This window comes from Parus major, chromosome 1, assembly GCF_001522545.3.
Source record: "Parus major isolate Abel chromosome 1, Parus_major1.1, whole genome shotgun sequence".
NCBI classification, from domain to species: Eukaryota; Metazoa; Chordata; class Aves; order Passeriformes; family Paridae; genus Parus; species Parus major.
This window is the reverse complement of record NC_031768.1, coordinates 8,693,523-8,718,253: the sequence shown is the minus strand read 5'-3', so window position 1 is coordinate 8,718,253 and position 24,731 is coordinate 8,693,523. Positions and strand designations below refer to the sequence as shown.

The window sequence follows — 24,731 nt, the reverse complement described above, 5'->3', positions numbered from 1 at the left end:
ATACTGGTGATGAAACAATCAAAGGGTAAACATTGTCAAAAAGTGGGTATGAGTCCATGAATAGGAAATTAATACAATTGTTTGGTTTTGTTTGTTAGGGTTTTCTAATATTTTATTTTAACTGGTTAGAGGTTATTCAAATTTTTTTATTCTACCTTAGCAACTATAGGTGGGGAAAAACTGGAGGAAAAGAATCTATAGGCAACCTGACACTTTGCATATATTTATTTTTGTCAAAAGTCATCTTCTAGGCAAATCAAAATGTCTCCTCTTAATTTATATTAAGCAACACTTTTAAAATAATTGGTTTAGGTTTTCTTGTATCAGAAAATCTGGCTACCAGAAGTGGTCTGACATATTTTCTCTCCACATTTTTTTTATTATTTATTTAATGAAAATTCTGATATAGCAAAAGCAAATACCTGAATTGTCTTCAGCATTCAATTGAAAATCCCTATACGTAGAAAAATCAAACTCCACTCTGGTACAAGATTGTCCTTTGTTCTGCAGTAAAAATGGAATTGATTTTGTAGCACCTACAGCAAGACCACCAAACTCAAACACTTCCTGTAAGTTAAAAGGAAAAAAAATGGGTCAAAAGACTGTGAAGTTAAGTTTATAGTTGAACATAATGTGAAAAAATGCAATTGTGCAAGATTCACAATTTATAACACAATAACAGTATTGGTTAATCAATAGTCTCACATAACCCTTACCTTTAAAATCTTTCCAGGACACAAAATAGAAGAGTTTAGAATTTAATATAAAGTCCAGTTACACCATCAGAAAAGTTTTCATCATTCAGTAAACAGATCAGTAGCTTACTTTTCCCTTTATTGCATTTTTTGCTATAACTACCTTAAGAAATCGTCTCCCTTTCAACAGACTTATTCCAGATTGTCCAGTTCAAAAACTAAAGCTGGCAGCTATCATTTAGTGCAACTGGTATATGCACATTTGGGTTTTAATCCCTCTTCCTAGGTTCATCTCTTTGATAATCTTCTTGGGAAATTAGTTTAGGAGGAAATGAAAAATATGAAGCAGAGAGGAGCCACTTTAACATCAAGATAAAGCAAAATACTTAACCAATCTTACCAATAGCTACAATTTCTTCACACTTACCACATCAATGCCTATTTCAGTGATCTCTGAAAATCCACCAATCCGAAGTGTGAGTTCTGCTGCATTCCTCACTGCCACCTAAGTGAAGGGACAAGGTCACTTTAACATAACTAACTCACCAGATCTGTCATAATTACATGAAAAAACACGAAAAAAACAACCCAGCCCTATCCCACAGATACAAAGCAGAGAGTCAGTATAAATTGCACTGAAAATATGAAAATAACTCTGTCCTTAAAATATAATGCATTTTTTCTGCAGAAATATGAAGAGATGAAATAAATGCCTTTGTTTTCCAGAACATATATACACAGATTCCAGTGATGTGTGGCTTCAAATCATGCCTTTGTGGCATACCACATCTGGGACAGATACAGCTGAATAGATATAGCTGTTAATTAAAAATACAGAAAAAAAAATAAAAACCAACAAACAAAAATAACAACCCAGAGTTGAAAGAAAGACCAGAGACCAGTCTCCCCCAATTCTGCAGACAAAAATAATATTGCAGGAGGCTGTGTTAGTAGAATGAGCAGTTTTTTCCAACAGGAGGAATCTGTGTTCAGCAGCTGTGAGGATTGGAATGTGTATCACAACACACATTGTTTGACAGAGGTACTGGTACAAGGTAGACACTACTATTCTGGGGAATATTAAATCTGTTGTAAAAATGGAAAAAAATAAATGAATACTAGGTTTAACAAGCATAATATATGCAGCCCCAGAAGATGGTGAATCCAAGATCAGTCAGAAATGGTAGCAGAGTTCAGGCTCTTGATGGCATCTTTTTTCCCAATCTCACTTATTTCAGGAAACAGGCATGCAAAAAACAAAATGTTACATGTTTATTGCATGCCTATTATCAAAGCAAATCTACTAGGAGAGCCATGTCTGAGAAAACCAGGAAAAAAAGCCAAGAAATTAAAAATGTAAGAGTATTCCAATCCTGCCTCTCTATAGATTACAAAAACTGCAGGTATGTCTACATTATCTTGTAAAGAGCAATCACACATTACTTCCAACAGCTTGGCAGTGGTATAATATGGATCAGCTCAAACTGAGAGGCTGCTTTGATACTTCTGAGCAGGACTGAGACAAAAAAAAAAAAAAACAGAATAGGTTACAGCAGTAATGATCTGCTGCAAGAAAACCTTGTTCTTAAAAAGAATTCGAAAACTGGAAACAAAATCCAAAAGAGGCATGAACATACACACACAAACACACAGGATAACACTCAAAAGACAAAGTTCTTCCAGTTTTGAAATACCTCCACTTTTTTATCAAAATTCATGTGTGCCTTTGGAGAGAAAGAGATTTTGAGATCAGCAACGCCTCCCACAGGTATCACTCCTACAGAGGGGGTGATTTTCATTCCAGGCAGTGGGTTTGTGTCAAGAACCTTCACAAACACAAACAAGAAACATACTGAAAAAAGATGTTTGCTTTCATTTGTTTTGGTTCTTGTTGTTGTTTTATTTATACCAATATATATAAAATAAAGACTTTATAGTCTTACAAGGAGAACCTTCATAGCATATAATGCTAACTTGGATTTAGTTTGGGGAAAAATGAAAGTAAGCAAAAGAAAGTAACAGATTTCTGAACATAACTATCAGTTTCTACTATGAAATCATTTTTTTCACCAATTGGAAACTTCGAGTTCTGAGTTTTGGGTTGTTTACATTAAGTTATCAAAATTAAGACTTGCTATCTAGCAAGTCTTGAAAATATTCTACAAAAAATTCTTTTTCTGTGAAAAATAAATTCCTCACTTCTTTTTTGACATTCACACTATGATAGGACACAGAACCCCAATCCTGTATAGCTCAGTAATAATATTAGAATTAAATTTCCAGTTTACCCACAGTTAGCTAAGACCAAAAGGAATTTTTTCTCTTCTAATGCACTCCTAACACATAGCTTTTTAAAGTATAGATACACAAGTGATAATGACCAAGACCAACCAGCTATGTCTTGGTTTAAGAGTAATTCTGGAGGCTAAAAAGGCTGGGTATGTTTGTTTATGTTACTGGCTATGCTGATTTTACTCTTTCAGGCCCAGCTTCCAACACTATGTTACTACTTATTATTCAATGCTCAGCTGATAAAAGAGAAATCTAGTACAAATCAAAATAAATTTAACATGTTTCTCAGCACTGTAATAAATCAGTAACAAAAACTCTGAAGGTTTTAATGAAAATTATTTTCCTCCACTAAATACAGCTATTATCCTGTGATTAGCAAAACTAATGAGGTTAGGTTTCCTACTAATTTGTGTATTATGTTTTTACCCACTCTGGCATCTATCTCATCCCTTCCTCAATTCATTGCACAGCCCCTCTTGCCCCTGGATGTTGCTTTACCAAAGTCATCTCAATGTGCTGTGACAGCTCTGGGTGCCTGCATGCACTGACTGGACATGGGCAGGATAACCAGCCAGTTTGCTCTGTCTCTCAAAGTAAGACAACATCCAATAAATGCTTTTCCATAGGGTACCCCAGTATGGGTTTGCACCCTCACCCCTGGCTCTCAGAAAACTGCCAGAATCATTTAGGTCATCACCACTTTGTTTGTCTTTTGTCCCACCTACCCTTCAGTGCAAATTTGACAGAGGGACAGAAGTCCTATTTACATCAATCTTGTTTCTCCATAAAACATCACAAAAACCTAAACAGGTACATATTTAACAACTGAAAATACAAAACCATAACACAATCTGGTAAAATTAACTCCCTTCTGCTCCCCAACCCAAGGAATTAAGTGTGCTAGAAATAATTGTCTCTTACTTGGAAGTATGCATGGTTGTGTCCTGTGTTTAGAATAGTGGCTGTCTTACAAGTAGTGAAATCAATTGGACTATGAAAGAAGGATATATTTTGGGCCATAAACTGAACTCTAGTAGTACCAAACTATTAAAAAAGAAAGAGAGAGATAAAACAAGCAAATTATATAACATATTCCTACACACAAATAAATAATTTTGCCTAATTTTTTATTACATAATGAGCTAATATATTTGTGCAAATACATAAATTGGGAGTATTGAAATAGGAAAACACAGCTTAAGTGAGAGACAAGATTTACTTAATCTACTGAACTTATCTAGATTCAGACTAAACAGACTCAACCCTACTGATATTTCTGGACTTATTTCAAGACCAATAAAAATATTTTAATTTAATTTAATTTAACAGCACCAACTCCATTAACTCCAAATGTGTGATCAGGACAAGATATTTCTGAGATATTAATAGCAGTAGAAACACAAATATTGTAATTTGCATGCATCTTGATTTACATATGGCAAACTTACAAGACTTCAAAAGAAGAGGAAGAAAAGAAAAATATCTACTAGGAAAAAAGAAAACTAAAAACAAAACCAGGCTCATCAAAAGAAAGGGAAAAGTTTTCTTGGCTCCCAATAACAGTTCTAAAACATGTAGCCATTAGAATAGAGTGGAAAAAAGAGAAAAAGTCTTTCTTCTTCATACTCCCCAGTATGCAATGTAAGACAACAAATAACTAGCCAAATCTGAATGTCACTGGTTAGAAGACTACCCAGAACACTGCTTCTCAAATACCATGTTCAAATAACAACACAAAATTCAATTAAGAGTCTGTTGTTAACTTGAAACTCTGAAACATACCTTCCCAAACACACCTAGATTTTTATTCCTTTAATAAATAATATCTATCTAAAAAACTGTTGTATAACTTCTCAACATATGTTTAATCAAACTAGGCAAAGCAAGCACAATATTAGCCCATAATATATAAGGACCATTAAGCTATGATGCCAAAGGAAGAATATCATCAAAAGCAAGAAAAAGGTAAATTGTCTTTGCTTTGCCTTCTCCATCATGTCTTTGGAGCATATTCTTTAGTTAAGCATGTTAAGTAAAAGCCATATGAAATTAAAATATTTTCATTAAAAATAGACTATAATAGAAATATATTTAAGGTATTACTTGTTTAAAGAAATCCCCACATTTTTCTTCTCTAAGGCAGCCACATGAATCGTTACCTTTGCAAAACATTTCAAGTGAATTGAATTTCCTTTGCGCACAGACAAGATGAACTGTCCTGTTTCTAGAGTGTTGAACCCTGGATGCCAAACAACTTCACACTCCACATCACTATAGGCCTCCACAAACCCTAAATATATGTACATAATTTAGATGTTATAGCATACACATGTACAACTGTCAAATTACACTGTATAACTAGAAATAGCAGATACATAAATGTGAAATGACCTTCTATTACTGCATGTAAGACTACATTTCTTAGGTGCTGAACAGTCTGATGAATTAAGGAAAATTAGGTCTTGGATTCTCATGACCATTGCATAATCTATTTGTTAGTATCCTGCAGTAAAACATACTCAAAGTTTACTGGTATTTTTATCCATGAATTACTCCAATGAAAACAAAAATAAAAGAACAGACTTTCTTGCAGAATAGTAACTTGGGAAAGATCATACACACTTTTTTGCTGGCAATTGAGTCTGAATTTGTTAGCAGAAATATCTTTTCTCAAGAATCAAAGCACACCAAATCCAATATAGTTAAGAAGGTTGTTTTTTAATAATGGACATCCAACATACCCCTGCAGAATATTATTTTTCAGTGAGAAGAAGGTAAAAGCTATACACACATGCAACAAACACTCATCCATGATGCAAATGCAGACCAATCCCAGACTGAACTCCATTTATGTTACTCAATCTTCATCAACTTTTTAGCAGCTTCATTCAGTGCTTTTGGAAAATTTCCTATCCTGATGAGCTGTATGATGTTGCTACCCCATTCTTGAAATGTCACCAATCTGTGCTGAGAAAAATGTTTACACAAGCACTGCTGGCTGGTCATGGAAGCAGGGAGTATAGATTCAGGGCAGGGCTTACACAGAGAATGCTGCTGTGGTGCTCACTGTGACCTGATACTGTTTTTGGGACACACTGATATTGACAGAAATATAAAAATATAGTTTATAGCATCAGCTAAGTGTTTGCCTTATTTAAAACTGTTGACATACAAGATGCATACACACACTGTATTTGCATAGCATACCTCTGATTGGCTTTATAGTAAATGCAGATTTTCTATCTCCAGTTACAGATTTCCAACTAAAGCTAGCAGGATAGTTTCTGGGATTGCATACCCTGACAGTTCTTCTAAACTCTGTCCCTGCTAGGCAGCCAGGAACAGGAGTCAGAATCAGTTCCCTTGTAGACAGCTGAAGTTCAATAGGCATTGCACGTGCAACTACCAGCACATGTCCAATGTGTCGGTTGTTTATTTTGTAACTCAAAGATCTGTAACATGAAAATATATATCTCACAATATTTTTATGCATTTATTATGTTACAGTCAGAGTTAAATTTACATGAAATATAACCACTAGCAAAAAAACACTTAACAACTGAGTGTGAACACATAGTTAAGACTTAAAGGATGATCAGCCTCACACAATCATTTCAACATTAGAAAACAGAGAGTTAATACCAGCAGGCTAGAGAACAGCTTTTTTATACATTTTCTCATGAGCTGCATGAAAAGACCTGAGCACTGATGCAAGTGATGCAATACTAGCCCGGAAAGAGAACAGTATTTTCCATAGAAATTTCCCTAGTAAACACACCATAATAGAAAACTTTTTTCCCTGATACACCTCTAGCTAGATAAGGCTTTTCACAGGATAGATTTTTGTTTGTGGTTTAAAAAAAAAAAAAAAAAAAGTACTGCATTAGGAAAATTTTGCAACATAAAACTGCACTGATCATTGCAATGTCACCATAGATGAGTGTACACCATTAACAATTACCCTGACTACTTTAAAATCAGCCAGGTGATTTCTTAAAAAAATACTTTACTATTGCAAAGAAATGTGTAAATCAAGACAAATATAAAAAGCCTTACCTTTTAAACATTCCAACAGTGGTTGTCTCAAACACAACTGGAATATGAGTTTTTGTAAGAGGAGGCACCACCTGAGACAATGGAGATGTCTCCCTCAATTCCTCAACTTCAATCTCAATTTGTATCCAAATATGAACTGACAAGTTATTGATGATGTGCAGTTCTTTGGTTGTTGTAGAATACACACAAACCTCACCAAAATCTATAGTAGAAGGACCTGAATTATGTAAGAAGAAAGATCCTCAACATTAAAAGGTAAAAGATAATGTAAGGAAACATAACTACTAAAATACTTTGATCAAATGCTTTAGTTCTTCAATTACAAACTTAGGCAGCTACAAAAATCCTGTAGTGGAACAAATTATCACTAAAATGTGGAAGTAAGGATCACCCACGTTCTGTGAGTGTTTTCAGCAGTACAAGTCAAAAGCCAGCAACATTTATTTTTAAATTGTGCTTGCTTTAGTCAACTGATAAAAGAGGAAATCAATGTGCTCACTAACCAGACTATTAATAACTGTAAGTACTTCTTTTTGTTAAGCAGATATTTAAAAGGACAAATTACCACCAATTCACTGGAAGTTTATGTATCCACTAACAAGGCCCAAAGGTATGAGCAACTGTCATACTATGCTGTGGTCATTTCTCTGTAAGAGGTTGTGGTATGAGCAGTCTTTAAAGAAAACTCTTCTTTAACATGTTCATACCTAATCATATCTCAGTATTTGCTGAGAATTACAAAGCTTTAGTCAAACACTGCTGCAGGTCTCAAGCTGCCTACCAAATTCAACTGTTCTCTATTTAGGGTGAACAACTATAATCATAAATTGTGTTACTTAAGTGTTTTTATAACAACTATATGTATTTAACAACTATATGTATTTAACAACCAAATTAAAAACCATACCAATGAATATTTGATGAAGCTGTTTGTGTGTTAAAGTTAGATAACAATCTTCCTTTTCCTTGGTAGAATATGGCATGGGACTAAGCCAGCTCCAAACCTGTGATAAGTACAAGTCACTTCCTTAGAGCAGGATCAAAATTCTTGTGATTTTTTTATATGATAAACACATTATGCTAGCATACTACTCAAGTGTTTAACTTACTCCTTTGTTTGTAGATTTAGAAAGAATTGCTGCCAATTCTCGACTAGTTAACAAGCAATTGTCATCTAAAGGAAGCATTCTGGACTGTGGCTTCTCCTTGGGAAAATCTGTGATTGAGATTTTTGGTGACTTAAGACCTTCAGCTGGTTTAATGCCTATGCTCACAGGAGTGTTATAAATAAAAAACTGCCTACAAGGAAGGGAAAAAAAAAGCATGTGGAAATCTAAAAGTTTGAGCATTCCATGAGCTACACATTAAATTATTTAATATTTTTAAACAAAACAATTAATATTTTAAGTAGGAATATTTCATTATTTAAAAAACCCTGAAGCACAGAAAATACCTCAAAAATACTTATATTGTTTTGCTTTTTACTATAAGTCTAGAGGAGCAGTCAGATTAAAGGATTGTATCTGCTTCACACAGAATATATAATTATATTAAATATATATTATATATATATATAAATTATATTTTATATATATTATAATATATTTTATATATATATATATTCCACAGAATATATAATAATTTACATACTGAATCCATCACTTGGGGTGAGCTAAACATCCTAGCTGGAAATAGATATTTATTATATAAAGAGAATCCAAAACCATCAATGTTATGTTTTCTCCTATTAACCATAATCAAGTATTCTTAAAACTTGACACCTTAATTTATGTTTACTTTAAGCTTAATTTCAAGTGCCCTGCCTCTATCCCTACATTTCACACAGGAAGTGATTTCTGTGTGTCTAAATACTTGAAACAAACAGGTTTTGAATGCATTATAAATTAAAGTCCCAATATCATAAGCACACCGGCACAGGACAAATTTATGTATATGACTGGTGCCATTTAGTTAATTCTGCATGTATATTCACATATTTTGTGTATGAGCCTAAAGTATTTATTTACCCTTTAAACCAAGTCTTACCTAGCAGCCTCTCTCTCTAAGCGACGCTGTCTCAAACAGGAAATGAAGTTTATATAGTGTTTCCTATTTTCTTCTCTTAACAGTCTTTCAGAGTCAGTATAAGCAAATTCTGGGTCTATATAATTATACCTCTCAGTCTTTGTGAAAATAGTCCTAAATATTTAAAGATAATTGTAGTTTTATTACACATGTAAAATGATACTGGGTCTTGTTAGAATGAAAACATAATTGATTTTGATACATACATATTTTATTCCAAACATTCTTTTTATCACAGCTGATTATTAATATTTGACCTTGTAAAGGCAACCATAAAAATGAAATATTGCAAGTTTAACAGCTACATTTGTAGTTTCACATAAGAAAACTCAATAAATTTATGTGCAAGAGACTTAAGAATGCAATGAATTTTAAAGTACTTTCAGCCTGGAAAAAAACCTAGGGAACTGTCATATGAGTAACCAATCTTGATCTACTATATGATACATATAAATGTGTGGGCTTAAATATTAGATTCACATAATTTTTACCTGTATGTTTTATTCCATTCACTAGGCCTAAGGCTGGCTGCACGATCATTAGGAAAAGCTATAAGTGCATCATCCTTACAATTCCTGTTTTTCCGGTGAGTATGAATTTGTGTTTGGTTTGATTTAAGGATTGCCACAGGTGCTGTAACACTGAGCTGTCCCATGCCACGAACTGCAAATTGTCCAGTTGCATTGGAAATCAAGGGTGTTAGACCTTCAAATTCAAATAAAACATAAACTAGTATTTTCTACACAAAATTGATTCTTAAAAAAATATATCTAATTTACAACAGTCTCCCCAGCAGCACAACAGTCAGTCACCCATCCCTTAATGTTTTCTCCAGACAAGAGGAAAAAAGCCACTCATATCATGCCAAGAGCCAACTGCTTCCCTTGGCCTGGATCACACAAACAAACACCAGAGCTAAAACCAGCTGTGTCCAGCTGTGATGCTTGCACAGACACATCATCAGACACTCAAGAGCTGCCTGTCACAAGTGTCCTAAAGCTTGTCTTAAGGGCTGCAAACAGAGGCATGAATTTGGACAAAACCTCCCAAGGTAAGAACAACTAAAAAATAGCTCAGATCTTTTTCACTCTAGTTGTAGAAAAACACATATATATGAACATGAAAGAGAAAATTATGGCAGAAATAAAGTTAAACTTCAACCGCTCTTTACTCCCTCACCTGCAAAAAAAATAAAAAATAAAAGTTGTTCATTAAAAATTTTTCTTTTACCCACTTCAGCCTTACTTTAATCAATCAACAAAAAAATCAAAAACTGCATTCCATCTTCTAAGTGATAGATGTGATTACAGCTTTCACTGGCCAGAAAGGCACAGTTTGCAAGAAGCTTCATTCCTGTCTCTCCCCTGCCACCACCTGAATACAGACACAAGTACACCTACTCATCCACAGGCACTGGGTGAAGATAAGAGGACAATAGAGAACGATCTAGAAAAGGATCTGAAAAAAACAAAATCATTTCTCCTCCATTCTTTGATGAAGCTTAAAAGCAAAACACAGATATCCCTCATAACATTTTTATAAACCTACAAATGGGACCAGAATGGCGACATTAATAGAGGAAATGGTGGACAAGAGTATATGAAAGCCTGAAAAAGTCAAGCACTACATCAAATTTTTGATCCAGAAAAAAAAAAAACAAAACACTTCTAATTGGTTTCTGAAGCAGGAAAACTGAAGCAGCTCTGGATTTCAAAACTAAAACAAAGAAATTGCCAAAGTTCAGTTTCTCATCAACTGTTGACAGCCATGGATTGGAAATAACTTCCTGAAAGTAGAAGGAATGCCCAGTGGCTTATCAACCATTCTGGTACTTGAAGGAAGAACAGCACTTTATCATGACTTTCCAGTAACTTCCACTTTTTACTCTCCCACAATGGAAAAAAAATGGGTATTGCTTCCCTGTTTCTCATTAGGGAGTACATCCCCAAGTTGACAGTAGCTAAAGAGAACTCATGTTCCCCTCCTGATCTACACACAGCCACCACATGCACCAGTGCACAGGTCAGGCGACTGCACTGGTGCTGCAGCAGCTGCAGCACATTTGATGTAAGAAAAAAATCATGTTTGCCATGACAGGGTTATAATCCAGCTTAGTCAAATCTACTGCAAAGTGATTGTTTGTGAAAAACATTTGGAACACAAAGAACAAATTACAGGCTAATTATTGCATATCCTGAAAGACCCTTTATGCTGGCACAGGCTTCACAGGATGGGAAGAGTCAGCGGACACAGGACCGGTAGCAGGCTGTATGAACTGGCAAATTCATCTGGCAGTAGTAACGTTGAAGCAATGAAGAACATCCTGTTATCATCCTAGCTCTTCCTGTGCTTTACACATCTCTCAGTTTACTCCTGAAACATCTTGGCACTGTACAGTGGCATTGCTTGCAAAAAGTGAACCTTATCAAAGTCAGGTAATCATATTATGTAAATTTGTGCTTTAGTTATTCAATTTTTTATACAATTATGGGAGGGTGTACCATTATTTCAGCAGTCTTATGGGACATATGTCATACAACTGAGCATTCCCTCCAGTCCCAAAGAGATACTACTTTTTACAAGCAAACTAATAGCAAAAAAATCTCTTAAAATGTTATAAATGTACTTTTAAAATATTTTATCACTTGTGACTTAAGTTTTTAGCATCTTACCAGGATTAATTGTGAATACAAAGCTTGTTTGTTTAGATTTGCACACACCGAGTAAGGTCAAATATATTTGATGAAAGGATTTTGTCTTCAAAACCTCTACATTATTTTTATCTACTCTTGTACCAATGATATCAATAATTTGCTTCATCTCAAATGCTCCTATTTGATGTGGAGAAAATGAAATCATCACTTCCTGGAAAAGAAAACTCATTATGAGACATATGAGACAATATAGAGTCAAGTTTTGTGTAATTCTGTATATGATTGAGTCCCTGAGACACTTTTCTCCACACTTACCTTTAAGACAGGTATTCAAAACTGGGCTTGCAGAATAGGCCAAGAGGCACATAAAAATTAGCAATATGAGGTAACATAAAAATGTGACACATAAGAACACAAAGTCTCACTTGTTCTGTCCAGTTCTGAGAGAAACCTTGTTCCCTGACTTACTTGTTTGGGAAATTGTAAATCTTTTTATATTTGACTTACTATTTGGCAAAGTTTCTTCCACTGAAAGAAATTTTACCTTACTTGAATAGTTGTGATTTACTGAAACAAACTAAAAATAAAAACAAATTAAAAGTATCCTTCAAAAATAATTGAGTATAAATCAATCTTTTCAAATCAGTAAAATAAAATCCAAAATTAGATATTAAAAACCCTTGCCAAGTTGCCTTAATACTCCAATCTTTTTTCCTAATTTTAATTAATATTTGTTGCTTCCTGGAGTAGGAAAAGAACATTAAGAGACTGTACAAAATAAAAAAAAAATATATATTTGGCTGGTATTAAATGCCATTACTACTGAAATGAAATTCCTCTGGTTTACTTTCAAGAAATTCCACTGCTAACCACTGTACAATAAACTGCACAGTTACATAATCTAAGAGAAAAAGGGAGTTACCTTTTCAGATTTTCTTTTAAGTTTTCCTCTTTCAGGAGAAATATTGAAGTGAGCAGTCTTGCGGAAGCTGAACGTTACTGGTAGGAACTCAGATTCATTCTTCATTGTGCACACAACTTGTGCTTGCTCACCCAAATAACAGTCCTTAAAATGAATTACTCTTCCTGGCTTAAAAGTTAACATCACAGGAAACCCAGAACCCATCAAAGCTAAGTCCACATGACGAGAAAAACTCCCTGCATTAGACAAACACAAAAACAAGCAAACAAACAAAACCCCTCTCACACCCATTATCTCACTAACAGGAAAGTCATGCTGTACTTGTACAGTCACAAAAATAAAATAATACTATAAACCAGTATGTTTTATAATGCAGTTTTTATAAACCTAACACAGAGATCTTTACTTCTAACAGCTGTTAGATAACACATTTCCTCAGTAACAAAGTTGAGGATGATCAAATGTGCACTTGAAAATGCACAAAACTGGTATTACCAAAGTGTTAGTGACTTGAAAATGGCTGAGGGTGTTTCATTTCCTTCAGATATTTGCATTTATAATTATTATAATTTATAATTAAGTGATAGGTGTGTCATGACACACGAAAATCACTCCTCTCTACTCACTATTCAAAGATGTTTTAATGCTGAAGCATTCAAGATGCAAGTTAATGTATTTGTGTTGATATAAATAAATAAAAAAATGCAGATTTACCATAAAACTATAAGACAACCAAGAATTTTTTTAAGTTTTTTTTTTAAAAATAAAGATATACAATTTTGTCATCCATAGATACATTTCTGATGGTGACTGTACATTTCTGACATACTTGTGGTTGCTGTGGCACCACCACTGAGGTTCTGCAGACAGTCACCTCTCTCCCCAACAGCTTCAAATCTCAGAAACAGGACATAATCTTGTATCAGTGATGCATCATTCACTTCAAACTCTCTTTCAAATTTTCTGAAAGAGTCACAAACTCGAATTAAAAGATGGGAAAGAACAATAAACCTCCAAATTCAACCCACAAAAAATCAAGACGTATTTTTGAACATCCAGTCTAGCTTCTTTGTTGTAACAGCTTGAACAAATGATCTTTATATTTCCTACCAGAAAATGCAAATAGTAACAAATTTCAGCTCATCCATATCTATGTGTTTATTATACTAGTAATTTGATATCTTTTCCAGTCTACAACAGTTTTCTGAACTAGTACCACATGCATACTGTATTGAGTTTAAGAAAGGGAAAATGGAAAGAGCACATTTGCTTTTTCTTTTCCTTAGCCAAGAAGAAATGTTTCTTTGTTTAGTTTTTGCTTTTGTTTTGGCTTGTTTGTTTTGGTTTTTTTTAGTGATATGACAGCTCTCCAAAATATTTCACTCTCTTGACAGTTAACATATGGCAAAATCTAATAAAATTCTTATTCTCACAAAACCGTCTTATCCAATTCTTGGTTCAAATACACCCCTAGGGTATTATAAAACATAAAATCACAGAAACACTTCAGGCTTTGCTTTCTTATTTGCAGAATCACACAAAGAAATTTTGTTTAACACACATAAATACTTAAGAAGTTAGTCAGAAATAATTTGCAGACATATTAACTCAAAATTATTTTCTCTAACACAGCTCTTGCAGAACAGCACAGAAGAAACTTGTGTGCATGTGTGTGATGCCATTTAATTGGTATCACTCACTCACTCACTCTGGACTAAAGCAGATTGTAATCAAAGATTTCTCATGAGGTGGCAAAGTTCCTTGATTGGGAAAGCACAAGATCAAGGTGGAAACATCTACATCTTTATTTTTCAGGCTTAAGTCATGTAGAACAGCATCTGTATTCCCCTGAAGATCTGTCCCCTAAAAACAAAAAACAAAATATGGAATATTTCAGCCTGTTTTATTTTCCCTTTTGTGTTTTTTTTCCTTCTGTACATTTTCATGCACAACAAACAGAAAGACTTAACACAGGAAATAGCAGACACATAGTTACACAGCACATGGCTATTTAAGCAATTTTTAAATCCATTTCACGTCAATGTCTTCAATTCTCTTTTTTAAACATGATTTTCAGATTATTTCACTATCTGAGAAAAACAAGTGAAATCACAGATTATTAATATCTTAGAACCAAAACTGTATTTTGATAACTCCTAGTAAATAATAATTGAAAAACTCAATTCTAGGGTTAAATTGAAATAAAAAACGTGTTGGTTGGGCAGACATTTCAGAAAGCCCATTGATCAGTATGACATAGTAAACAAGACAAGAAGATGAATGTTGAGAAATAAAAAATTCAAAAGAAGAAATGAAAACAAGTTTTCAACTAAAATAAAAACCAGAGCAGTTCCTTACCATCTCTTCTCCAATGGCATTGTCTTCCAGTACTGCTACCCAATCCACACACTCCGAGCTTTCATTGTATAAATATATTTTTTCAGTCTTTGAAGTTCCAAAGTAAAGAGGTCCAAAGTTAATGCATTTCAGTGCTTTTCCACAAGACACTCCAAGAACTTTAAGAACTTGTTCAACCACAACACCTTTGATCCATACTTCAGTGCAGCCACGACTTTCCAACTCCACTCTTCCAGAAAGAGCAGCAAGCAGCAACAGGTAACATAGGGAAGCATTAGAAATAATCAGATTGGTTAGTTTGCTTTGTATTAGAATCTGTGCCAAAAAAGAGACCCAAACCAAGCATTCAAATTACTGGCTTTCCATAAATAAACTAAGGGGGAGAGCAGGCTAAGTGAGATGTCCTTAACAATGCTTTAAGAGGAATATCACCAATCAGGAAAAATCACACATTTCATGGTGGAGTTCTGGGTTTGTTTGGTTTGGTTTCTAACTTTTTTAAAATCTTTGAAACTGTAAGAATGGCATCTGCAAAGAATCAGGAGGTGTCCACAGACAATATACACTGCTCTTATCCCCTCAGAATCTTTGTATCTAAATACCAATTTTAGCATATTCTCTTGTGTGGAAATTTAAATTTAAGCCAATTTTCTTGTAGGGAACTGGAGCTAGAAGTTCATCTGAATAAGGATGAAAAAGCTGCAGCTGTTCCTGCCTGGAAGCTTGATCTTGATAATTCCACAAATCACCAAAACCAAACAACCAAAAAATTAACCACACCCTATTCCCACATTGCCCAGAGAAGTTGTGAGCTCCCCACCACTGAAAGTGTTCAGGGACAGACTGAATGGGGCTCTGAGCAACCTGGTCTGGTGGAAAGTCCCTGCTCATGGCAGAGGGGTTGGAAATACAGGATTTTAAAGTCCCTTCCAAGCCAAACCATGCTGGGATAATAGGATTCCATAAGGTGTGCATTTAAAAGCAATCTACTCCAGTGTTACAAATACATTCTATCCAGTGAAAATAAGATACACTAAAGAACACCACAATGTTTCTGAGACTCCTGAAACACAAAGTTAAAAGAAAACATGCAGTTAAAGAAGCTAAGAAAATTAAGGAACACAGTATGTGCAGAAAGATAAAAGATAAAAAAGCTCCTGGTTATTATAATTCTGAGAAATGTGCAAACATCCCAAATCATTAAAAATTATGAAATATTTTTATTAACATGGCCAGGTATACAATTTATGAATCACTTTTCTGTGGAGATAATATAATAATCAATTTAATTAAATAAAACTAAATATTAAAGACAGCAACTGACACTTAGGAACCTAGGTTTTTTAGATAAACATTCATAGTAAAGACTAGAATTAATAACAGACAAAAATAGGATTTACAGATAGAGCCATATTTCTTCAGTCATACACTCACTTCATCATTTCTTTGATGACTCCAGGTACATCTGTGCAGATATCCACTTTAATCTTCCTTACAGATTTTGGCTTTACCACTCCTCTGGTAGGTTTTATATTAAGCAGGACAACCCCATCATATGTTACTCTAAATACACCTAAAGAAAATCAGAGCAATCAACAGAATACTATACAATATAAAGCTATAGATTTATGTGCCTCTATTACCCACTTAACATTACACAACACATAATGCAGATGTTTACAAGCAGTATTTCTTCCTATGAAAACAGGAAACATAGTTAACCTTTTTACTATTAAGCTACTATTTAGCTATTTTCAAGCAAGACTAAATCATTATCTCCAGGCTTCCTTTAATTATTACACCCACATGTCCAATTCCATTTTGCAAGCTGTGATTGTAACAGGAAAGGTATTCACATTCCAAACTAAAGTGACTATATAATGAAGTAGCGGTAAATAACATCAGCAAGTTAAACAAAGCTCTAAGAAGCTACAATAGCCAAAAAGTTAAGTGCATACTGCAGGGTAACAAGAGCTTCTATGACTTAGTCCATACCCAACACAAGATGCTGCAGATGAGAACTGCAAATATTTCTAGGTTATAAAAATATTTTTAAAATGTGAAAAAAAAAAGTATTTAACCAACAACATTAATCATCTGACATTATTCATGGACACAAAGAAATTGTTTCAAATGCACAAAAAATGCACTCTGATTTCATATAAAAGATAATCTCTGATATGAGATCAGAAGCAGGAACAAAGGACTCCTTTACTACATGGAATAAGAGGTCAAATACGACCCCTGTGTCTCAGGCCAGCACAGAGCACTTCCTGCTCACAGCATTTATGTGCTGCCTGTTACTGTGACTTGCTGTGTTATGATTTACAGATCTTACAAAACACAGATTCAGCTGCTCTTCCCTTGTCTGTCCCAAGACATCCTTTACTAACCATCACCTTCTTTCTAATTTTCATCTAATCCTATAGAACTCCACCATGCAGCCTGCATGTATCATGCAACAGAGTTTACAACCACAAAGTTCCCTACACTAAATGAAAAAATAATCATCATGCAACTTAGTTGTAGATGCATATATACTGTAGGTTATCTCTTTAGGTTTTCTTTACCTAATAATAATTTCCTCAAAGTAGAAAGTTACCATATATGAGAAAGATCTGATTATATAAACTACATACTACATCTTTAAGATGAACAGGCTAGGAAAAACACCCACATTAAGTTCTCCTTTTACTTCATGGGAAAAAAAAAATCTGCTTCATCTAGACAGAATTTCTTTTATTTATTTTTTTTTTGGGGGGGGGAGTTTAATATTGGAACTCAGAGTTTCTGCAATCATGTATTTTCTCTTGGTACAATATTTCATATGAAAATCTAGGAGACAAATGTTCCCAGAACTTTGGCCTAATGCAAAAAAAAAAAAAAAAATAGTCTTTAATGTAACGAGCAGCTGTAGAAATGAAGACCAAAAATAATTAACTGCCTTAAATTTATTGTTTGAAACTCAGCATAGCTGCCACCCTGCCCCTGGAGAAAGGTGTCTGCAACTTTGTCCAGTGCAAAAGGCAGTCAAACAGGCTATTTGGATCATTTAAGCATTCTTATGCTCCTTTGTCCATGTTTCTTACTCTCTTTGGAATAGCTGCTCACAGCATTGTAAGGATGTGCCTGTTGTAGAAGGTGTAGGATTTCAAAAGCTATGGCAGCAAGATAAAAGGCCTCTCATTATCTTGTAGCAACAAATACAATTCAATTCCCATCACAGAGGATTTTAGCTCGACAAGTTCAGGGAACTTGTAGTTTATTCAAGAGACAGGTCTGGGGATCACAGAAGCACAAAGCAAGAGCACACATGATTTGCTGCTGTCCATGCAGGGCAGACTAAAGCAATGACAAACTATTATTTTTACATCTTCCAAATGGGACTCCAAAGTAGAGAATTCAAAAAATTTTTGAAGCTCTAAAGTGTTTGTATTTTCCTAAATGAAAATATAGTACTGGCTACACAAACAGTGGGCCAAGTGCAACACCTGTAGCTACAATACTCACAGCCTGCATAACCCAAAATTCCAGTTTATTGCTACTAGGTCACTGAAGTGTTAACTTGCATAAAATTACTATTTTAAATAAAAAAAAATATTTTTATGATTTAATGCATAAATATTTACCTGAAGTTGTTCCACGGTTAGCAACACTAATCTCTTTAGTAACTAGTTTATTGTTTGCAATCATTTCACCAAAATTAACCTCTGACTCTACTTCCAGATCACAGTATGGAATTAATCTGCAGAGAAAAGACAACATAGTATTTCCCAAAACTTGAAAATACCTTTGCATTTCAAAAGAAATTTGATTAAGAATTCCAGTGGATGAGTTCTCCTTTTGTCCTAGTGCTCCTATCAAGGTTTTGTCAACTCACTTCAGCACTACAGCATACACAGGGAAGATCTAAAACAGAGGTACTTATCTATCAGCCTGTTTAATGACTTTGTATTCTAACTTGAAAACAATATAGCTATAAACAATTAGTCAAAATCGAATGCACACAATTCTATTTTATTTTAAATACTTCATAGCAGTACTTTAGGTAAAACTATCCTGAGTTAGTTGCATCATAAATAATAAAGACCAAATAATTCACCATAATTCATTATGAGCTGTCTAAACTAAAAGCAGAGAAGTAATGCCAGTTTATAGTTTCATGTTTGATACATATTTTATGTGACTTCAACAAAACTTATTACAACAGACAGAAGTGGGTAATGACACAAGCCATGAGCTATTTCTTATTTATTTAAGAACCTCAGCCAGTGAGATGACATCACTGTATTGAATACTTTTTAGCCATAATGAAAAGATCATGCCTCAGGAAACTTGTATCTTAAAGACTCCAATTTTTAATACAACGATGCCTCTGGTCTGGCATAAAACTGTTTCAAATCAATTGGAATTTTACATCACCAGAGCAGTCTGTCTCCTCTCAGCCAAAAATAGGAACACACAGGAACAATTCCACCTCCTGATCTGTGTCACATACAGTACAGAATAATTGAGAAGAAAAATAAATATCCTTGGTTGAGCGAGGTAGATCCTGCCCAAATACTCTTTACTGCATAAAAGGGAGGGGAGGGGGAAGGAAGGGACAGAGAAGAAAAAATGAACCAAGTAATGCCACGATAGAATTTGCTTTCAGGAATTTCAGTTATTCAGGAATTCAATTTAATTCTCTTTGATAATTAATTCTAATGTAAAAAAAACCAGTTACAGTAAATTCTTGAAAGACAAGATGCAAGACAAGCAGGATGTGGCAGGAAAATAAAATTGAAAAATAGGAATCATCTAAAAAAGTTAGAGTACACTCAAAAATTATTGTAAAAATTTTACTTTTCAAGTACCCAGACATTTTTTCAAGAAGCTTTACTGGAAGAATGAAACAAAAATTTTTCTCCTCTCAAGATCCAAATATCTCCTTTCCCAAGTGGATAGAAATAAGCATATGTTCTAAATGCAGTGGGATTTTCTAATAGATACAGACCTGGAAAAAGGAGGTAGTCAAATCAAAAGGTTTGGGGCTAGTGTTTTAATACAGTGTGAGGTTTATTTGTTTGCTTTGGTTTGCTGGTTGGGTTTTTTCCATGAAGCTGGAATTTATTACTTCTGCATAACACAAAATACATTTTGGAAAACACTGATTAAAAGAAACCATGAAGTATACTTGTTTCTCCAAACACACAAAGAAAGAATTATTAAAGCCTGTCAACATTTCCCCTGTAAAAGACACTTCCACATGAAGATATGGAATACTTCATCTATTGCAAGTCCTTTCCAGAAAGGAGTCACCAACAGCATTATCACCCTAAGTGGCTTTACCTTCACAATACTACCCTGATAAAAATTTTCAAAAATCCTTGAACAAGTGACATTGCTCTAAAACACACACCATATTTTTAGAATTAGGCAACGTATGTTTCAGGGTAATCCAGATTTGCAATTGTTATGAACAATTACTGTAAAATCTTCTATATCAGTGATTCAGTACAAAGGGAAGACATTAAGAGTAGTTGTTGACTTGTCTAATAATACAGCATTCAAAATTATCAACATTATCACAACCAATAATAACAGAATAAGGCAAAACTACAAATCCAGACTGTCTATGATTTTAGAGGGACATCACTCCAATAAATTTGCTACCCGTGTGCAGCTCTAGGAAAAAAAAGAAAAATCTTACTACTTTTGTAAGAAACCTGACTGGTTTTTTTCCATGCAATTGACAGACTAATTACAAAGCCATAACTGACATGCAGACGTAAACTTTCTGCAAGATTAATCTGCAAATATTAACAGCAGCACATGAACTTCTCAGTATCGTACCCAAGCAGGGGGATATGAACTACATCATCTTCTACTATAAGGGTTAGTTTATCCTGAAGATCTTCTACACACTTGGGAGTATATTCCACAACAGCTTTAACTTGAAGTCCAGATGCAATGGGTTTATCTGGATTTTCCACAATCAATTTAAACTGCAATTAAAAAAAAAAAAAAAAATTATTCTTATGCATTTCTAGATTAAGAAGGATATACACGTAGTTTATTTTCAGAAGAATTCAAAGATTGATTTAAAACTTACCATGAATTTCTATGCAGGTTTTTATAATTTTACCTCCCTATTTCTTGAAGTTCAGACTTTTCACAGGAAAAGAGAAAGAATGAATTAGCAAAATTTTCTAGTCTTTCAAAGAGAGCTCCAGCTTTTCTTACTGCTACAAAAAAAAAAATCCTTCTGAAGAAACACAAAATTAAATCAGCCATTACTCAGTGACAAATATATTTAGTGCCTGAAAAAATAACAAGGATTAAGTCGCAGTTCAAAGCAGCCACAAAAGGGGACAGGTAAGAGTTTCCTCTAGGTCTGACTGACATCAACAGAAAGTCTCACTGCTCATTGCAAATCTCCTTGAAAGGCCCAAGGCATTTCCTGTCTTGGGAGTCAAATGAAAGAGAAAAAGACCAGAAGGATGGAAAGCACTCTTTCCTCTCTCAAAGAAATTATGCTGGACTTGCTGTCATTAAGCATGTGTTTAAATGAAACACATCCCACACCTTTCCTTGAACAAAAGACATAAGTAATCCACTAGCATATAGAGGGAAATCCAACATTTCCCACATTCCTAGGAAAGCCTAGAGCTCCTCTGGTGGTTCAGTCTCCTTAAAATTCACATTACCCTGTGCACAATGAGATTCCACTCTTTATGTCCAGTTTAAATATTTTTTATTTCTTAAAGACAGTCTTCCCAGTACTAAGCTTTCTGTTCCAGTTTATGCTTTAAATATGCAAATATAATTACTACTTGCTGTTTCTATTGCCACAGCATCTCCTGCTATTCCTTTAGAATCCTCCTAGCCGTATAAATACTCAGCTAAAGGAAATTTATGTCATGCACATCATGATTATGGGCTCAATATTGAAAGAGTAGCCATGTTTTAATTCTGAGGTGTGCAGAATCTATCTCTTCTCTAAAAAGAATTAAACAACCAAGCATACTCATTGCATACAAGGCAAAATTAATATTTTATACTAGGAACATTCAATGAAGCCTATGGAAAACTGCTTGTGACCTTTATTCCTTGGAAGGCATTTCTTGGCTATGCACTGTAACAGCTGAAGGAAAAAGCTGTGGAACTTCTTTTGTTTTAGGTATGGCCATATTTTTCAGTGTTTGCACTCTGTGCATGTAATGCACCAGAGTGTGTTTCAGAGGAGTCATACACTTCAGAGCCTTGTAATCACAGATAGCAACACGAGGTCTGGGAATGAGAAGAGGCAACACAACAGACCTGTCTGGAACTGGGGGTGTGAAGCGGAATCTTGTCCCCTAGCTGTCATCTTGGTCATCTCACGTAAAGTGCCGTAAAAGTACACAGCAAAAGGTAAGAGTTAATCACAGAGGGAAAAAGCATAAAGCTATTATTTAGAAACCATTTTTCTTTCCTAAAATTGACTGCCTTTTCCACTTCTGAAGCACATGAAAAATTGATAAGGCTGATGAAAACAAACAAAACAGACTAAGTACAGCCCTACAAAATCAAGCACTCTCAACAATATCCAGCTCACACCAAAAGTCTTCAGCTACAGTTTAATAAGGATCAAGCTGCCAGTCTTGCCCTCAAAAAGAAAGCCTCACTACCAAGGTACTTCAATTGTCTGAAAATCAGATTGATGACAACACTGATTTATTCATACTTCAAGCTGCTATGAACAAAAAGCAACATCAGCTTCAGTTGAACCCCTGATTCCAGTTCTACCCAATCTTTTCATCTGAATTTTGTCATAATTTACAAACAATAAACCACTAACCACAGAGGCTTCTGCTGGAGCCACATAGGTTACAAGGGCTCAACTGGTTAGAATTGTAGAGAAGCATTTGCCTTTAAAAAGCCTGGCAATGCAATGACTTTTCTAGAACTTATCAGATGCTATTAATAGCAATCATATTATCTTGAGAAAAGATTGCAAACGTCCTCTTTTCTGAGAAAGCTCTCAGCAAGCAAGTACCACAAGAGGACTACTCGAGATAAAAATTTAAAAGTATAGAACTTAGAAATTAGGTATGAGAGCCGTCACTTCCCAGATTTGGTGTTTACACCACAGCGAAATACTTTTTACACAATGCTTCCCTGAAGTTAGGAGGAACTCGTGGACTTTTTGCAGGATGAATTCTGGAGAGTACAAAGCCAGCCAAAAAGGCAAAGCAGGATTTGTTGCCAACAAGGGACTTGATCACACAATCACTAAGGCTGGAAAAGACTTCCAGTGTCATGAAGTTCAACCGTTATAGGTTGATGTAGTAAAGAAAGCCATTTTTCTACTCAAAGTATGGATTTAAAAAAAGAAGGAAGCAGTCTCTGAACTGCTCACAGCCTTGGGAGAATAAAGAACCGGGAAACTCTGAGTTCTCTTCGTTCTGCCGCTGTTCCCGCAGGCTGGAGCGATGCGAGGCGCGGCCCCAGGCAAACGCGGCGCGGCCGCTGTTGGCAGAGAAGCGGCCGCGGGCACCCCCCGCCGCCGGCCCTCACCTGGGGCTCGCGTGGCGGCAGCAGCCGCAGGTGGCAGGCGTCCGCCCGCAGGTTCTGCACGGTGAGCGCGGCGCGGTAGCAGCTCCCCAGGACCGTGTTGGTGAAGCGCAGCTCGGGCGGGGCAATGCGCACCCCGCACACGTCCCGCCACCGCTCCGCCATGGCTCCCGGCCGCCAGCGGCCGCTTAGCAACGGACGCGGGGCGCTGATTGGCGGAAAAGCCGCGGCGAGGCCAAAACCCACCAATCGGAACAGGAGAAGGGGGCGGGCTCGGGTGAACTCGGCTGGGCTCGGCTGGGCTCGAGTAAATTCGATTGAGGTCGGTTCGGTCCGGCTGGGCTCGGGTAAACTCGGCTGGGCTCGGTTCGGTCCGGCTGGGCTCGGGTAAACTCGGCTGGGCTCGGTTCGGTCCGGCTGGGCTCGGGTAAACTCGGCTGGGCTCGGTTCGGTCCGGCTGGGCTCAGAGCAGGTGAAACAGGAACGTGCCCAGGTGGAGTTTGGATGTCTTCAGACAGGAGGAGTTCTTCACCTGCCTGGGCAGCCTGCTCCAGTGCTCTGGCACCTTCAACGTAAAGTTCTTCCTCATGCTGAGGTGGAACTTCTTTTGTTTTAGTTATGGCCATTGCTCCTCCTTCTTGCACTGTGTACCACTGAAAAGAGTCTGTTACCACCCTCTTGGCAACCACTTTTGAGATATTTATGTGCATAAATGAGATCTCCTCTAAGTCTTCTCCTCTCCAGACTAACCAGGCCCAACTCCTGCAGTCTCTCCTCGTAAGAGCCCTCATCACCCTTGTGGCCTCTGCTGGACCCTCTCCAATAGCTCCTTGCCTTTCTCGTGCTGAGGAGCCCAGAACCAGACACTCCAGATGTGGCCAAGTAGAGGGGGAGGATCCCCTCCCTTGACCTGCTGGCCACACTCTTCCCAGAGCACCCCAGACTGGGATTTACCACTAAAGAGACACCTGAGCCAATGCCACCTTGGGGCTCAGGCTCAGGGCAGTCCAGCATGTCCTTCTGTCCACCCCAGGTGTTTCCTGCCGTGGGTGCCACTCCAGCAGGAGCCTGGGAGAGTGAGGAGTGATACAGACATGGGTGCCCTGGCTTCCTTAAAGATGGATTGCACGG

At 36.0% G+C, this 24,731-nt stretch overlaps 1 protein-coding gene across 1 annotated transcript in view; it reads right to left on the bottom strand.

Moving 5' to 3' along the window:
* CFAP47 (cilia and flagella associated protein 47) overlaps positions 1-23,770 on the bottom strand; it is a 259,171-nt gene extending 235,401 nt beyond the window's left edge. Inside the window, exons 1-20 of the mRNA XM_019008576.1 lie at positions 23,604-23,770; positions 20,898-21,049; positions 18,692-18,807; positions 16,497-16,635; positions 15,063-15,291; positions 14,413-14,567; positions 13,534-13,667; positions 12,705-12,940; positions 11,801-11,993; positions 9,620-9,833; positions 9,090-9,242; positions 8,153-8,342; positions 7,951-8,047; positions 7,044-7,260; positions 6,195-6,439; positions 5,147-5,277; positions 3,909-4,031; positions 2,390-2,521; positions 1,123-1,200; positions 423-567 (exon numbers count right to left, since the gene is read on the bottom strand). Of these exons, the coding sequence (XP_018864121.1) occupies positions 423-567; positions 1,123-1,200; positions 2,390-2,521; positions 3,909-4,031; positions 5,147-5,277; positions 6,195-6,439; positions 7,044-7,260; positions 7,951-8,047; positions 8,153-8,342; positions 9,090-9,242; positions 9,620-9,833; positions 11,801-11,993; positions 12,705-12,940; positions 13,534-13,667; positions 14,413-14,567; positions 15,063-15,291; positions 16,497-16,635; positions 18,692-18,807; positions 20,898-21,049; positions 23,604-23,765 (3,241 nt within the window). The 5' untranslated portion in view covers positions 23,766-23,770. The remainder of the gene's footprint in view (positions 1-422; positions 568-1,122; positions 1,201-2,389; positions 2,522-3,908; positions 4,032-5,146; positions 5,278-6,194; positions 6,440-7,043; positions 7,261-7,950; positions 8,048-8,152; positions 8,343-9,089; positions 9,243-9,619; positions 9,834-11,800; positions 11,994-12,704; positions 12,941-13,533; positions 13,668-14,412; positions 14,568-15,062; positions 15,292-16,496; positions 16,636-18,691; positions 18,808-20,897; positions 21,050-23,603) is intronic.
* Between the last annotated feature and the right edge of the window lie 961 nt (positions 23,771-24,731).